Consider the following 17,941-nt stretch of genomic DNA (forward strand, 5'->3'; position numbering starts at 1 on the left):
ATGATTCTGTTTAGTGTGTGACTCTGGTTATTTTATTTTATTTTTTTACATATAAACCGTACCTGTAATGCATTGTCAAGAATTTCTAGTTTCTATTGATGTAAATTGGAGGGAGAACCTAAAAAATCTTCGATGTAGTATGAGTGCAGAATTATAGGTTTTTATGATTTTGAACCAAACTTCATAGTCATCCTGCCCACACTTCATTTGATAACTGTTTCATGCCTCATTCTTTATTGAGTCAGTCTTCAATTTAATTTTTTATAGAAACTTTGTTGTATTCCTGTTCCACTGGTTGATGTAATGTTTACGTAGTGTTTAATCAAACCACATAATTATAGTAACAATTACAATTAGTATAAACAGACTTGGGAACGAGCTCATCTGTCTCTTTATAAATATACAGCCCTAAACAACGGGAGCAGAAGGGTGTGGTGGTACTAGAAAGCAGCCATTTAGCTGGGAACATTTTTTGTACCATTGCCATCAGTCATTATATTGTACAGAGGCAATGGAGAGAATTATTAAATCTGCCATGTCAGTTAAGTAGAGGTCATTTAGGAGCATCTGTATTAGTAAACTTTACAGCTCCACAAGGAGGTAATGTTATCCCCATTTTAGAAGAGAGATCTGATTTGCCCAATATCCCCACCACTAGCTTATTACTGAACCAGGACTAGGATCTAGATCTGGATTTGTTTGACTACAGTCATTCCAAAAAGCTGTGAGAACTCTTTTTTACAATCTGTGTTTTAATGGAATTTTACTTCATTTATTACTCATGCTTCATGAATTAGTATATAGGCCTTTGCAATTGAAAATACTGGTTTTAGGGGCACCTGCGTGGTTCAGTCAGTTAAGTGTCTGCCTTTGGCTCAGGTCATGATCCCGGAATCCTGGGATTGAGCCCGGAGTCAGGCTCCCTGCTCAGTGGGGAATCTGCTTCTCCCTCTCCTACTCCTCCCCTGCTCGTGCTCTCTCTCTCTCACTCTCTCTCTCAAATAAATAAATAAAATCTTTAAAAAGAAAGAAGAAAGAAAATACTGCCCCTTACTTTAAATCTTTAAAAAGAAAGAAGAAAGAAAATACTGCCCCTTACTTTAGGCACTTACCATACCTTTTTTTTCCTCCCTAGTAGTTAGTTTTGGCTTTATCTGGTTGTTCTCTCAGCTCTGTCACAGCTCACTTGGACAGGTTAGCTTGTCTCTGAGCACTCTTTTTCTCATTCTTAAGCTCCTACTCAGGAGCTTGGATTCTCAACCACCATCTGGAAAACAAAATATTATTATTAATCAGAGATGGGTTACAATTTGTTCATTTCCTACTCACTCCTTTCTTTTCTAAAGCTACAGCCTGTGCCTCCAACTCTCCCGATTTCTTCTCCGTGACTAACTTTTATGTGGTGATGTTTCTTTTCTTTTAATGGTGCCATTCATCCCTAAATGAATCAGCACAAATGAGATCAAGCTTAATGAGCCTTGGCACAGGTTTGATGAGCCTCCCACACTTTGTAAATACATCTACTGATTAGCCACCTCCCATGTATACACATTGTAACGGAAGTTATCACCACCACCACCCCTTCTCTTCTCTCCCAGCTGCTTCACAAGTCAGTTGTTGGTTTGTGTTTCCTTTCCAGAAGGCCTGGCCCAGGTACTGGAATAAGTATGTTAGCCGTATAGAGCTTCACGGTACAGAAATAGTACAAGTCGCAGGCGCACTTCCCTGCATAGTCCGTCTTCTGATTTTCATACTTCTTGGTATTGTGTTGTATTTTCAATTGAAATTCCAATCCTTCGGGTCTCCTTTGACTGACTCTTTCAGCAAACTACCTTAATAAATTGCCTGATCTCCCAGACTTTGAGAGTTTATTTTTTTAAGACACTTCATTCTTTCATGATCCATGTTAACTTCTCTGCAGGCATCATGAATTTTCATCATTAGCAGGTTTCTACTATCCTTTCTCTAAGTAGCTAGCAGATTGTAATCCATTCAAAAAACAAAAGAACCCTTGAGGAATATTGGCAAAGCCCTCATCTTTACTTTCTAAACTCGGCTGTAAGGACAGATTAGCTTATTGGTTCAAACTCTGAACTGAACTTTGAGGCAACAGATTTGGCAACTCTGTCTCCAAACCCATATCTTTCATAGGCTTCTTTCTATGTCTCAGTAAATGGCCACTTCATGCCTTCAATTGTTCGGGTCCATATCCTTTTACTCATAATTGATCTTTTCCTTATACTCTCTATCCAATTTATTTTCAAGTCTTGCTTGTTTTTCCTTTAAAATACAACCAGAATGTGATCATTTCTCACTACTTCCACCCCTTGACAAATGAATAAACTCCAGGAGAAGACCCCTATGCCCATCTGCCTAAGTTTTAGGCCATCTACCTATTGCTCAGATGGAGCCTTGACATAAAGGCTGATTAGGGAGATGGGTTCTGCTCCACACCACCTCCTCTTACTTTCTGTTGTTGTCTATTATTTGCTTTGATTCAGAAAGAGAGAGGACAAGGGAAAACTCTCAAGTCACTACTAGGTGATAGTAGGAGTCAAGGCCCAATGGCTATTTCCTTGGGAAGGACTCAGCCCTTACCAGCTGAATATCTCTGTGTTTATGTATATGTGACAATTTGAAGATGAAAGGAAGGAGAGAAGAAAGTGAGAGAAAGTGTTTTTATAAAATCCTCTTTTTGAATTAAGAGGTAGTTTTGCATGATGGTCAGAGTGTGAACTCTTAGAGACCATCACCTTTGGTCTGAATCCTGCCAGAAGCCATGTGACACTAGCCAAATTCTTCTTTCTTTTTCCAGTTCTACTGAGAAATAATTGGCATCACCGTATACATTTAAGGTGTATAGTATGATGGTTTGATTTATGTATGTTGTTAAATGATTACCACAATAGGTTTCGTTAACATTTATCATGTCACATAGATACAATTTAAAAAAAGAAAGAAAATCCTTTGTGATGAGAGCCCCCACATATGGTAACCGCAACTCTGATTTCCTTTTCTATGAGTTTGGTTTTTTGTTTTGTTTTGTTTTTAAGTTGCCACATTGTAAGTGAGGTCCTACAGTATTTGTCTTTCTCCGTCTCACTTATTTCACTTGGCATAATGCCTTCAAGGTCCATCCCTGTTGTTGCAAACGATAGGATTTCCTTGTTTTTAATGGCCGAATAATATTTCATTGTATACGTACACCACAGCTTCTTTGTCTCTTCATCTCTCAATAGACTGGTTGTTTCTGTCTTGGCTATTGTAAATAATGCTGCTATGAACATGGGAGTCAGATACCTTTTTGAGTTAGTGTTTTTGTATCCTTTGGATATATTCTCAGTATTCTCAGCAGTGGAATTACTGGATCATACGGTAGTTCAATCTTTAATTTTTCGAGGAATCTCCATAATGTTTTCCACAGTGGCTGTAGCTAGGCAAATTCTTTAATTTCTCTTTTCTCAGTTGCCTTTTTGAGATGGGGATAAGACTAGCATTTGCCGGAACATTACATTAAAAACTAAGGATGTACTGTATGGTGACTAACATGACATAATAAAAAATTATTATTAAAAAAAAAAAGACCAGCTTTTGCCTTACTGAATATCATTGTTGTGAAGATTAGGTAAGTTAGTACATATAAAGCAACTAGTCTTAATACATAGCAAGTGTGCAATGAATAGTTTGTTTTTTTCAAGTCAGTTTTCAAAGCACATTGTGGACATTAGAATTCCTGATAGCACCGGGAGTTATAAACATTTTTGTGATGATACATATCTAGTAACCCCATTTCCGTCAGTTAGGGCTCCCTTTCCTTGTGCTGTGGAGAGCTGCTTAAAGCTATACATTAAGTGCTTTCATTTCCACAGAATCATCAGTCCTGACATCAGTCTAAAGTCCTCAGTATATTACCATTTACTCCAGTATAAGGCAACAAGCTCTCCCCATTCCTTTCCTTCTTTCCCTGCAATGGGATGGTTCATGCTTGGGCAAAGAGAGTGAAGCTTGTTTTTAGAGTAACATGCTAGTCTGCAGTATGAGTCTCAGCTTCCTGCACCTTAGGCTTCCGCTAAAGCTGTCACTGCAGTCAGCGAGAACTGACCAGGAGGAGTTACTGCCAAAGCTGGCATTCTTTACTTGACATCCTTTTTATAGAAGTCCCATCACAACTGCTTCTCAGTAATTTAGCATTTCCTAATGTTCTTTCTACGCTAATATCCAGGAACGTGTAAACAAGGACAAGAGCGATTAGGTGATAAAGAACTAGGTGTTTAGGGCTCCTGTCTATTGAAAATTGCCTGACAGCATGGGATGGAATGGGCCAGGGGTGGATTTGACAAGTTCCTTTGTCCAACACCAGCCAATCAACTGATTTTTTTCCTCATTATCTCTTTTGGCTTCCATGTTTGTTTGCTTGTTTAATTGTTCGTTTGTTTTTCTGTTCTCTATCCTGATTTTTCCCCAGCTGTATCTGTTGTCCTTCCCCCACTGCATTTTACTATGTCTCTAACTGTACCTTATAGAAGATAACTAGACCTTTATATTCTACATTAGCAAACGTTCTAAATCCTCTTTTTTCTGTTAGGATCAAAAGATTATCTTCAATTAAGGAGAACTGTGAACTTTAGTGTGCTCAATGGGAACACTATTGTTCTTTTAGGTAGGATAATTTTTTACTCTGGAATTTCCCCTGGCATTGCAGGATGGTAAACATCCCTGGCCTCAGTCCCAAGTGCCAGTGACACATCTCCAGTCATTGTGACCACCAAAAATGCCTTCACACATTTACAAACACCTCACAAAGTAGTGGTGGAACCTCTCCTTTAGAACCACTGCCAGCTAGGCAACTAGAAGCGTATCTGCAAACACTGGCTTGCTGCTTGTCATCAAATGTTCTTTGTAATTTGATGGAGCAATTTAATTGCCGAAGTTTTCATGTCTACTGAAAATTTAGCTATTAAAGCTACTACAGTTGTCCCATTCTGTGACTGTACCAGCTACACTTTTCAAAATTCAAGATTTAGGAAAACCAAGATGTTTATTGGTAGGATATATATATATATATATATATATATATATATATATAATATTTTGCATATATAAATAATATTTTCTCAAGAAAAATATTAAGTTTTCATAAAGTTACTGGCTTATGAAACAAGTATGTGAAAATGACTTGTAACTTTCTCAAAGTATACTCGTTTTTAATTGAGAGAATTAAAGTTTTTCTCTTTTTGAAAATAATTTAAAAATATACTACAAAGTACATAATGCTTCAGAATCTCTTGTACTAGTGATTTGTAATTTTGCACAGTAAGAATATAATGTTTTAGTTTGCTAGTGTTATACAATAATTTAGTTATAAATGTTCTTTATTCTTTTATATTTCAGAGAAAGAGATTTGAAGAAAACTGGGCACAGGCTCAGCAAAACCAAACAGAAGAGAAGCAGGAAAAGAAATAAAAAGCAGAACAGTCATAGTAAAATCATGGGGGAAAACTCATTTGAAACCTTAAGTTATCATATGCTAGGAGATCAGGACCCATCTCAGAGTGAAGAGGAAGACTTGGAAGACACTGAAAGAGAATTGGCATGCACCTTCACTGGTGGACTGGGAAATGAGCAAGGAGATTTCGTGAACAGCCACAGAGATGAAGTATGGAAAAGCATAAATCCTGAAGATAGTTTTCCAAATGTTGTATCTGTAGTTGAGCTGGACAATACACCAAAAAATTACCTCCCTAAAGAGAATGATGATTCGTTTCTAAATATGTCATTGATGCCAAATGAAGACTCTGTTACTTGCCCAGCAATGACTCAGAATCTTTCCTGCGTAGCAAGTGATGACTGCTCTGGCACGAAGGTAGGAAAGCGTCCTGGAAATAGGCATCCCACGGCATTAGACATCCAGGGCAGATCCGCTGACATCCCCGGCTCATTTATGCAGAAGAGAGAGAAAGTACATAAAAGACTCCAGAATGAAACAATTCTGTACCCTCAGTGTGGGTCCAGAGCCTCAGATAAAGGTTTAAGAAAGGAACAAGGAGTAAATGCAAATAAAAACAATTATTGGGCTTTTTTTTCAAACAATCCATCTGATGAAGAATTACAGCTGAGCTCTGAGAGACAGCCCTGTTTGGGGAGCTGGCCTGAGGGACCTCATAAGTTTATATGTGAACAAAGACCAAAGAAAGATAGATGGCAAAAGCTGGCCTCTCCAGACAGCCGGGGACAATTGATTACATTGATCTCCACTTCTGAAGAAACTTCAGTACCAGGAAGCAGTCCAGAAACATTGGTAGAGGAGAAGCTAGTGATAGAAAATGACGATTTGTCACCCTCAACTGAGAATACAGATTCAATCACAGCAACAGAAACAAGTATCTTTAGAAGCTGCTTGCCTAAACTGGATATCCCAAAGAGTGACTTACACGCCGCAAAGAATAAGAAAAGGAGAGAGAAAAGGATTTTCAATTTGGCACCAAACTTTAACTTACTGGCACAGAGCTATATTAATGTAAAAGAAAGAGGGGGATGTGGCTTGTTAACAGAAAGCCACGGCCTAAAAATTATTTTGGAAGAAGAAAAAGATAGAATTTCAGAAATAAATAATAAAGAGGAGAATACACAAAAACTTATGATCTTTAATCATCATCCATCATGGTTTTACTTTGATATTTTCAAAGACCCTCCTCTAAATGTTAGTAGACTATCTTATTCTCATTACCTGCCGTTTAACAGACACTCTGTATATTTTTACAAAAACCCTGTTCCTTCTCTTGTGCTACAATATACATCTAGCTTTCGGATGGTATCTTTTACAAGCAAGAAATCATTTTTGACTTTCAAATCTCAGACAAGAGTAGATAACCAACTAAGTGACATAGGGTTTAGTTCTTCAGAAATTTCAAGTAGCCAACCTGATCCTTCGAACTCCTTTAGGGTCACTTCTGATCTTCACTTTTTAAATGAAAGTTTTGATGAGAAGCTGAAGACATGGGAAGAACCTAAGCCATCACAGTTCTTGCAAACTGAGGATAACCAAGATTTAACGAGCATTGGCCTTGATTCCCTTGAGCTGCAATTATCACAAGGGTTTGCCTTTCAACTAGTAAAGCTTTTTGGATCCCCTGGAGTTCCAATGGGTAAATTGTGTTTATTCGCTCTAAATAAAAAGTCCAGTTTAACATATATGAGTAATTTTTTGAAGTGTTCCTATCTTGTGTTAGTGATTTCATGCAGTATTGATCTCATGATGCTTTTCAGCAGTGGAAGTAGAAGACCCATGGCAAATGGTGCTTCAGAGTCACATGCCCACCTCCGCCTAGAGGACCGGCGGTCTTCATTGTCTTTGAACACTTAGAATCCTTGGACTCTCGATATAAATAGACACTGAGAAGAACAAAGGATGAGGCAGGCAAATAGTAACTATGTAACAAATAGAGATGGGTTACCTTTTTATTTTTTTAATCTTTCTATTTCATGCATTTCCCTTATTTGGCACATGACGCTTTTCTTTCTCATTCACAGTATGGCTTGTAGATATGAGAATAGGAAAGAGAGGGAAGAGTGAAGATTAAATGACGAAAAAATATCTGAAATAAGTTGAGTTTAAGTTTTACAACTATCTGAGAAAGATACTGAAAAGATTAAGAAGGAATCTGACTGGTTGACTTGAAAGATTCCTTCTGGCTATTGTTTTCGGAAATGAAAAACCCACCTGTGGTTAAAACACATGAAATTGTTTTTGTAACATTCTAAGTAAAACTCTAAGTAATTTTTTCCTAAATAATAAACATATTTAAGAAGCTAAATGTCTTAAACAGGAAGTGGAGCACATATCCCCATTCTTCCTTATCTGTAAATCAGTTGAAGTGTTAGTGATTTCCTGGTTGAATGTGTCCCCTTCCCTGGGGACAGAAATTGTAAGAGCCGGCAAGTCAAAGCTCCAGTCCCCACAGTTCTCCTGTATCTTCCTGATATTCTTTCTTTTCTACACCTATCAGGATCTTTGGGCCCTGTTCTTGTCTCACAGCTTATCTTCCAGAGGTGTTTATTTTGCTCCTAAATTCCTGCTGTTCTGGACAGAATTCGTCCTCGGAACCCAGACCCGAGATTGGCTAAGTCTCAGGGCGAGGGATCACAATTATTATCACAACCTGCTCTTCAGGTTCTAGCATGACATTTGTCATTTTTGTAAACGTTGCCTATATTCACATCTTAAACTGTTTGCTGCAATATGCTATCCTTCGAGATGCACCAATTTAAAAAATTTAACTGCATTTGCTTTAGGGAATTTTAAATGATGAATGAAGTCATTTTAGGCCAGGGGTCTTAGTCCTAGGTCTATATTTTAAAATTACATACAAAAATTTTTGTGTCATTCTGGACCATTTTTCTGCGACAGTTCGTAGATTTTATCAGCTTCTGGGGCGGGGGAGAGGGGGTGGCAGCGCATGACTCAAAAAGATTAACAATCACTGCCTTAGATCAGCATCAGAAAGCATGAAGGCACTGGCGTGAAAAGATTCTAAACCTTGTCCTCCCTTGAACGCACAATACCATCATAATCAACAATAACGATCAAGCATCCATTAATTAAGCTTTGGAAAGCTTTCTAGAGAAAATAGACCTCATTCATCAAATAGCTTACCTTCTAAATGGGGAGACAAGACTAACACAAAACAAAATTATTGCACATAGAAAATATAAATGACAAGCTTATGAATATTTTATGAGCGAGGTTAGCAGTGCTTAAGGGGTTGTTGAAGAGAATATGGGGTTATGGTTTTTGGGGGATGGCTTCAATGTGGAAGTGAATTATAAGCAGTGCTCATACAAATGTGGCTGAAAGGAAAAATATAGGGAAAGAATTTCACGTTTGGATATGGCACGTGCTTAAAAAAGGAGAGGAGAAAACTCTAAGTGGAAACTCCGCCGATTTGTTTGGCCACATTGGACAAGAGAAGCTCTCACGTATCTGTGGCCAGTGGCCTTGTAAATGAGGCAGGGACCTCGAATGAATCCTAGCTTTAGGAGGGATTATATAGAAAAGGCACACCAGGCCTGAAGAAACCAAACTACTATGTTACCAGGGACATGTGAGTATAGGAAAAATATTTTGTATGGTTTGGTAAGACTGATATGTATGTATCAGTGTTTGGACTAATTTGTGACCATCTTATTTGTCTGTGAGGATTTTGCCCCCAGACACTCTTCTGTGGAAGGAACAGTTTGCAAGAAGACTAAACTTGCTGTAGTTGCACTGTTTATACCTGTCACAAGAAAAGATGGCTGCCTAAATTCTATGTCCTGTGACAGTACCACTTGAAGCTATTACATATATAATATGTACATTTAATATTATATAATATGTATGTACTATTGATATATATATATATATTTGTACTTAATGAGACTAAGAGCTACGATATGTATCATTTTGCATGTACAGATAAGTATTTTCATTGAGTCAGGATAGTGTTTACTAATAAATCCCCGAGACAGACTTAACTCCTGCTTTAGCCATCAGTGAAATATCTTCCAAACCAGGCTTTTACCATGATGTCAGTCGAAATATCATGTTTGCATATCTTCACATTTAGGGTAAAAATCTGTATGACATTAGAGATGAAATTTGTTCCTTTATATTTTCACAGAATCTTTGTTGCCTGATGACTGCGTGGTTTCTCTCGACTGGAGGACACTGAAGATGATCTATTTGCAATGGAAGACATCAGTAGAGGTATATTTTTATGGCTTTCAAGGAAGACCTTCTCTAACTGATTTCTTTAAAAAAACAGACAACAACAAACAATCAGAGAAAACCTGGTCATCAAATGTAATAGGAAGGGCTGCATCCCTTGTATTAAATTAGAGAAAGACTGTATGTGGATGGGTGGAGAATACGCGCTCTTTCAATTCGTCCCTACGAGAAAGCTGTGTTTGATTCCCCCACACTGCTGTAGTGGAGGCTGGTGTAAGGGCCCACGGTGGATGGCTGACGTGCCCATATTAGGAGAGCCCTTTCTTCATTTCGTCTTTTCTCCTGTCCAGCCCTCAGGGTTATCCTGTTATGATAGAGTAATAGCTACGCATTAGATTCATATTTACTTGACTTGGAAACACCTCATTCTTGGTGTTTTCTGTTGGTCCATAGTGAGAGACATGACTATTCTGACAGGCTGTTAATTTTCCAGGTAGGGGGAGGAAGACTGAGGAAGGTTAGAAAGGTAATAGAAATTCTGGAAAAGGCAGCACACTGTATAACGTAGTGGGGAGAGAGTTGACATTAGTTGGTAGTGATTTCAATGTTCCCAGAGGCAATGCTAGGGGTACATTATGAGATAAATGGTAAAAGCAAGGTTTAGTGAAACATAAAATTATATAGTTCGGGATAGTAGGTATTTCTTAACTGTTCATATAAGCATGGCTGTGGGAAAAGTAGATTTGTTTTATGTGCCCAGTTAGTAAAACCAAATACATTTTTCTAAACTTCTTATTTCTTTTCATTCCCCATGGAGAACTTATTGCTGCCCAAACACACACACACACACACACACACACACACACACACACACTCACACTCACACTCATACACAACCCCCAAATTTTAAATGTTTAAATGGACATTTGTGGTTATTAGGTTTCTTTTGCCATTTTGAGAATGTTCCTACATGAGTTAAATGATGATGTGAGCTTAACTCCAATTCCAAATATTAATCGTTATTATATGTATTTTAATTACAATTTCTAGAAAAGACAGAAGAAGATCGGTTAAAAATGAGAATTTCTGGAACCGTAAGTACAACTTATTCCAGAGACCTCTGTATGCTCAGAAGGAAGTGGATGTTGACATTATTTGGTTGGAATAGCTCTATGTACCACAATTGAAGAGTAAATATAAAAAATGTAGTCTGTTACCATAGCAACCCTGTGTGCCATTGCACATGTGATTTTCCATTTCCTTTAAATGTAGATCTTTTTTGTGAAATACAACAAAGCTTAGACTGTTGTTACCAAATTTATTTTCCAACTTGATTGGTTAGAATGTATTTTACAGCATTCTGTCAACACCCAGTTCATGAGGGATTACCACCCCACCCCTCTGCCCCAGATTGTTGTGTGATGAGAGCTGGGAATTAGGGATACAGGTTATATTTAAATATTAAAAAATTCTCTAGAAAAGGAGGTAAAACATGTAGATAGACTCACGTTATGTTTTAAACTTGACATGAGGCTGACTTTAAAATAAACACATTGCACTTTTTTTCAAATGCCTACATTATGAAATAAACACAGCTGCTATGATTTTAGTGTATATGTGTCTGCATTTGATAAGAATTGAATGCACTCTGCATTTACCATATGTTTTCTTTCTTCCTTTTAATCATATTTCTAAGAGTTTTCTGTGTTTCCATTTCTCAGCGGGAAATATGCATACACCCAGTAAAAATGTTTTTGTTTCTTTTAAACCTGGTTCTGCTGCAAGGAGAAGGACTAAAGGTTTGGGAGAAGGGTCTGGGATTTGGAGGGACCGCTGGAAAATGTGGAATAAATGTAGTCTTCTGAGGAGGGATAAGAGGCCATGAGGAATACCAGAGAAAGCAGGTGAAGAAATTCATTTATTCATTCAACATTTATTTATTGAGTTGCCTCAATTCAGACACTGCTGTATACCCAGAGGCTCTAGCAGTGAAAACAGTCCTGCCCTTGTGGAGTTTATGTTGGGACTGAAGTTAGGAAGGGAGTGTTTTCCCTCCCCCTCTTTGAGACACGTGGCCCTAGTGGGACACTGGTACCAGCTGCGTGCAGCCAGTGTGGACATATTTGGCTGTGGCCAATTTGAGATTTCCAGCTGCTGAATTTGGATGTTTTGTGTCAAGGACACTTTCTGGATGATACTTTTGATTTTTATATTCATCTTCCACATTCATGCTAGACTGCCTTCTGGTCTTCTCCTACAGAGCAGTCACCCCTAATTGTTACTCTTTTCTTGTGGGGGAGCTTTATGGCGTTGTAGCTATGGACAGGTTTTTTTACAATTATGCGAACATGCCTCCCTGTTTTGTGTCTGGCATAATGTACTGATTAGTGGGCCTCAAGGGGTAGATAGAAGTGTATAGAAGGAAATAGGAGGAGAATGTGGTTGGCTCTAGGAGCCCCAAGTCCCTGCCTGTTTCAAAATCCTCTTCCTGCCGGTCACCAGGGTGTTTTCTTGTCGCCTGGGGAAGGAGGTGGGGCAGAGTGCTGGAAGGAGGATGGGTTCCCTGGTTGAAGCTAATGCTCGCTGGCTGTCTGACCTTAAACAAGACAGCCTCTCGGAGCTTCAGTTTCTTCACCTGTAAAAAAAAAACAGTTTTATAACAGCACCCTGGCATGGGAATATTAAATGAGGATTAGCAAAACAACTTGTGCTAGTGCATAGCATAATGCCTGAAAAATAATAGGCTCTTAGAAGGTTAATTCCCTTTCTCTAAATACCTCTTTGGGTTAAAGCATTGTGTTTGAAATGTCCAGGCAGAACAGAAATTGTTTTATCCAGGAAAGCAACACATTGACTCAGTAAACTTGGTAACACAGTTGCATGAATTAGTGTATTTATTATTAACTTTCTCATGTAAACAGTTGGATCCTCAGGGAATGGGGCAGAGAACAGGTTTGGATTTGGAGACAGGAGGTGGGGCACTGTGAGGGAGCCTGAGCCTCTCGGATGAGGCAGGACCAGGCAGGGTGTGGGGACTGTGGGATCAGAGGAAAGACCTAGATGCCAGGGGAGTGGCATAAAGAGGGAAATACCCGAGAAACTGACAGCAGACTCCATGTAGGTCGCCGTTTTGTCTAGACTTGTTTGGCCTGTGTTTTGTTTGTAGTTGAATTCTTCGGTCTTCCTGGTGCTGTTGAAGATCCTAACCATCGAGAAAGAGTGCTCAGTGCCCACCGAAGGATGATTTTCAGCGCTATACTCCTGGGATACCAAAATTGGTTTGGATAATCTGTCCAACCGTTCTTGATTAGTTTTCTGAATAATAAAAAACTCAACAAAAGAGGTAACAACTTGAACATTTTATTATCTAATTTTGAAGATGTTTGCCCTACTTTAATTTGTTTTATGGAAGAAAATAAGGCACCGAAAACGTTAGTAGTTTATTTTAAAAATCGCATCACGGTGGAAGGGTAGGCCTCATATCCAAGTATGGGTCTGTGATTCCATTTCTAAAATGCTGAAATCCAAAAAGCTCGGAAAATCAAAAGTTGTTTTTGTTTTGTTTTGTTTCTTAAATGTTTGGCATTAAAACTAAGTTGGGAGCAAAACTTGACTCAAACAGGTTAACTTTACTCCTTATTTATCCTACCTAGTGCAACCATTCAGACATTTCATTGCAGAAATATTAATGTGTTAAATTACTATGGGCTGCCCAGCCCCCACCCAGAATGTAAGTTTATATATGTATACACATACACACATACTGTACACAGACAAAAAAACAAACACGCACTTTCTGAATTCTGAAACAGAGCTGACCTCAAGGATATTGGTTAGGGATTGTGGGACTTGCACCACACTACAGGCAACTATCTTTTTAAATTCTGTTTTAGTTTAGTTGTATTTAACAAACTTCAAATACGAAAACTCATATTTGAAAAATAGAAATGAGGGGTGATTACTCACTGTGCAACATGTAGGCATTTTCTTAATCCCCTTTTTTCAGAAAGAGAGCCCGGACTGTCTTATCTTACCTCCTACCCCACCCTCTCCTGTCTGATCTCCAGGGAATCTACCTCCCGGCTTCTCTAGGAGGTGGGCAATTGCCTGACTCTGGGTGTTCGTTTCTTAAACAGACTTCCAACCAACTTTCCTGTTTACAGCCTCATCTCTAGCCCCAAATCTTCTAGTTCCTGACATTTTAGGGGTTATGCAGGGTAAATTGTGTCGACTCGCGGCTTTCTATAATTCAGAGGTTTTTATTTGTTTTTGCCAAATTAATTAACACTTGGCCTTTGCTCTCTAGTTTTCCAAAATTTTGTTGCTGTAATCTTCTCTTTTTTTCTTACAGTTTATGCTTAAATGTAATAACAAAACAACCACCCCCCCCAAAAAAGCATTTTAGTGGGGTTTCAAAGAGGGAGTGGCAATTAAATATTTGTGTTCCATCTTCCATCTTTACTGGGAATTGAGGGCTTTTTAAAAATAGCTCTATTTTCCCCCTTATGCTCATTTCGTACAGCTTTAGTTCATCTTTCTACCAGACGGTGGGTCTGTTCCAGATGGAGACCAGGGTCTCCAGTGTTTGCTTGAACTCCTCAAGAGTCTTGCTCTCTCTGTAGGCTCCTAGAGCCATTGTGAAACTGGACTTGCTCTTGCGCGAGGATGGGATGATTTCAGGGAAGAACGACCAGTGTTAGTGTCGAGGCATAGACAGCTGCAGAGGGGACTCTGGCATCTGGCAAATCGTTGCTTTCTTTGGGGCTTTTATCGGTGATATTTATGGATTTCTTGGGACTACATTAGAATCCACACTGCCATGCCTTACCCAAGGGTAATATCATAAATATTTAACAATGACTATGGCATGAGGAGTGACCAGTTCTGAAACACCTCTATGCTATACTGATGCAAACCTGCTGACCATCTATCCAGGCTCATACCTGGGTTCCAGAATGTGCCCAGCTTTCTCCTGTCTTTATTATCTTGCTCTAATTTCAGAATGGAGCTTTAGAAAAATGGGCTGGGGCTTCCTCCTTAAAGCTTATAGTCCTCAGGAGCCCTTGTGCACGGTGGCAAACAGGTGCTGTGGAAAAGAAGATTCGGTCCTCACCTTGGGGAAGGGGTGTGGCACTAAAAAGAATAAGGGATGGGTTGTGGGAGGCAGAGGCACAGTCAGGTTTGTCCAGAGAACATTCCGCAGGGCAGACCTCTCCCAGGCTATCAGAGTCCCTGCATTTCCCTGTCAGTTCAGCCGAGTAGACATACATGTGCTGCATTATTTCTCTTCCCTTGTCTCCCCTCCCCTAACTTCTAGCTTCCTGCAGCCTCCATCTGACTTCTAGGGGAAGAATAAGGAAGAGCCAGGAGGGAGCAGTGTCAGTAGAGAGGAGGACAGGGTCCTATCTCTGACGGCTCAGACTGTGCAGAAAGTGTCAGCAGGTGCAGTGGAGCTGCTGGAGAAATCAGGAGTCCACCACACAAACAACTAAGCAGCCAAAGGTAGACATCTTTCCGGTCCTTTCCATTTATGCCACTTATATATAACAAGAGGAATATGTATGTGGATAAGACCAATTTATGTCTTTGAGGAAAAAAAATCAGGAAATTTTTGGTAGGGGAAGAGAAGACATAGGATAGAGAGAACTGGGAAAGCTGCTGCCTAATATTTTAACTGGTTTGACTGTGTTCCCGGGTCTTTGGTTAGACTGCTTCGGAAGCTCCATCTTGGTCCCAGACTTTCTGCCGTCTTGGCATGTCTGGGGTAGAAACCTTGGGCTCATTTATAATTAAGCATTCCAAATCCTGGGTTATTTGGAGCTGTAGGTTTGAGGGTTAAATTCTTGGTTTTCCCTAGTTCTTCTTGGGCACCTCCTTATTTTTCCATGTCTTTTAAACAGTAGTAATTAGAGAATCATTTGAATGTTTCTTCATTTGCTGAAAATGACTTATGATTTTCTTTACATCTGTCATGGTCATGGTTCCTAGTGCAGCAAAGTAAGATTGTGCTGGTCATCACGTAAGCAAGAAACGGAACAGAACCCTAGAGCTGAAAAGTTGGTTGGATGAAATGAGGACACTAAGGAGTGTTATCACAGGGACCCTCTGACTCGGGTGTAGCCCAGATCTCTGGAGGCTGTCACCCAGAGAGAACCAGCAAAGATCTGAATGCAGCTCATAGCAAGTGGATCTCAGATCTGTCAATATGTTTATTGACTGTTTACTCCTTAGAGGACATTATCATGATCTTTGTTTATTCTTAATATTTAATAAATCCCAAGATCACACTTATCTATTGAGAAAGTAGTTCAGGTCCACATACAATTATTGAGCACCTCCTGAATGTCAGGCTGTGTTGTTAGATCTGGGGGTGACAAGGGTGGCGCTGCTCCTACTTAGCAGCCTAGTGGGGGGAAACAGATACACAGCTAACTTTAAGCAGTGTGGTTTACAGGAATAAATCAGAAAAGACAGCCAGAGCTTGTTGACTAGTTAAACATGGGGGTCGAAAGAAAGGAAACGCGTCTGGAGCCACTTTCAGGTACTGCTGTCCATTTTCTTCTCCTTGAAGCTTTTTCTCTGAATCTCCATACATGTCTCTCTATTTTAGAGTTCTGTCTGCTTTGCTGATCATTCTCTCCTACTCTCCTTTGGCAGGTCCACTTCAAAGGCACAGTACTTAAATGCTGGTGTCTCCAGGGCCCCCTCTTCAGCTGTCTGCTCTATTTGTCTATCTTCTTCTCGGAGGGCAAGGATTTCCAAAGCTCTGTCCCTAGCTCAGACCCCTCTTCTGAGCAACACATTCATATCCCTCAGCCTCTAGTAGGTTGTTCCATCTGCCACAGACACTGCAGACTCCATATGCTAAAACCTCTAGACCCCAAAGCTGTGCCCGATCCCACATTGCCTGGGACCCCCTCTAGAGAAGGAAAGAGAAGTGGATGGAGATCTCATGCAGCAGTAATAGAAATACACTAGCCACATATGTAATTTAAACTTTTCTAATAGCCACACTAAAAAAGCAAAAAGAAACGAGTGATATTAAGTTTAATTATATATTAACCCAACATACCAACATATTATCATTTCAACACATGATCAATATAAAAATTACTGAGATATTTTACATGTTTTTTCATACTGAACCTTCAAAATTCAGTGTGCATTTGAATCTCAATTTGCACTAGCCGCATTTCAAGTGCTCAAGAGCCCCGTGTAGCTAGTGGCTCCTGTATTGTACAGTGCAAGTCTAGGATGAAAAAGGCCGTATTTGAGGCTGGGCAGAAACACTCTTATAAGAAGTATGATAGAATACATAGAGGATACCTACATTTAAGCATCACTATTTTTGAGTCGTGTGTGTTCTCTGTTCCTTATGGTTTTCCCCTAATATTTAGAGAAGCTTTTGAAATTTTAGTTTTCTCAGCAGTGCCAAGATCCTTCCTCTGATTCCGTGAAAGAGAGGGCAGCTCATCTCCCCGCCCCCACCTCTCCAGGGGAATTCCAAGGGGAAGGTGCGATTCTCAGCACACAGCCCCTTCCCTCCTTGCACCCTTTTTTCCAAAGTTTATTATGAAGTCTCTGGATTTTGTTTCAGAAGAAAATTGCTTTTCTTCACAATTCCTTTTCAAAGTTTTCATACCTTAGCTGCCAGAAACAAAAAGAATTTACTTTACGGTAATTATTACAGCCAAAGCCACCATATATCCGGGATTTTTCCAGCATGGTATTTTCAATATTGTCTCTTTTGGTCCATGCATCTTGAATTTTGGTTCAAAAAATAGGATCACTCTATCACACTCTTGAGTGTGAAATATTGGAGAGTGCTATGGTGATCAAGCAACTGGCACTCACCAGTTCCTGGAACTTAGAACTTAATTCTGGATACTTTATAAATGCTTTCAGCAGACTGCTCCTTTCCCTGGGGAGCTGAAATCCTTCCAGAGAGGCCGTGTCTTTTCAGGTGGCAGCAGAGCAAGTCCCTGGGCCGTACAGGTCTTCTCATGAGACCTACTTTATGCTACTGTCGATAGATCAATCTGAGTTTTAAGGGGTGCTTTTTCTGATGAGAGTTAAAGTTATGTAGAGGCAACAAAGCTTTCTAAGAATATTTTTGGCAGGCTAAAGAAGTATTAAAAAAAAAAAAAAAAAAGAAAAAGAAATGATACAAGCCCCGGGACAGCGGTATTAGCCGCTGGGACACTAGCCAGATACTGGTGCTCACAAACTGGGGGA

At 39.5% G+C, this 17,941-nt stretch overlaps 1 protein-coding gene across 3 annotated transcripts in view; it reads left to right on the forward strand.

Moving 5' to 3' along the window:
- Positions 1 to 17,868, forward strand: part of LOC123791926 (uncharacterized) — a 79,961-nt gene extending 62,093 nt beyond the window's left edge. For all 3 annotated transcript variants that reach the window (XM_087865213.1, XM_045796986.2, XM_087865214.1), the window contains 4 exons: positions 5,392 to 7,145; positions 9,660 to 9,745; positions 10,757 to 10,800; positions 12,873 to 17,868. In XM_087865213.1, coding sequence (XP_087721339.1) covers positions 5,392 to 7,145; positions 9,660 to 9,745; positions 10,757 to 10,780 — 1,864 coding nt within the window. In that variant the 3' untranslated portion in view covers positions 10,781 to 10,800; positions 12,873 to 17,868. The remainder of the gene's footprint in view (positions 1 to 5,391; positions 7,146 to 9,659; positions 9,746 to 10,756; positions 10,801 to 12,872) is intronic.
- Positions 17,869 to 17,941: the final 73 nt, after the last annotated feature.

Source organism: Ursus americanus, chromosome 10 (genome assembly GCF_024610735.1).
Source record: "Ursus americanus isolate L20-20 chromosome 10, mUrsAme1.1.p, whole genome shotgun sequence".
In the NCBI taxonomy this organism is placed as follows: Eukaryota; Metazoa; Chordata; class Mammalia; order Carnivora; family Ursidae; genus Ursus; species Ursus americanus.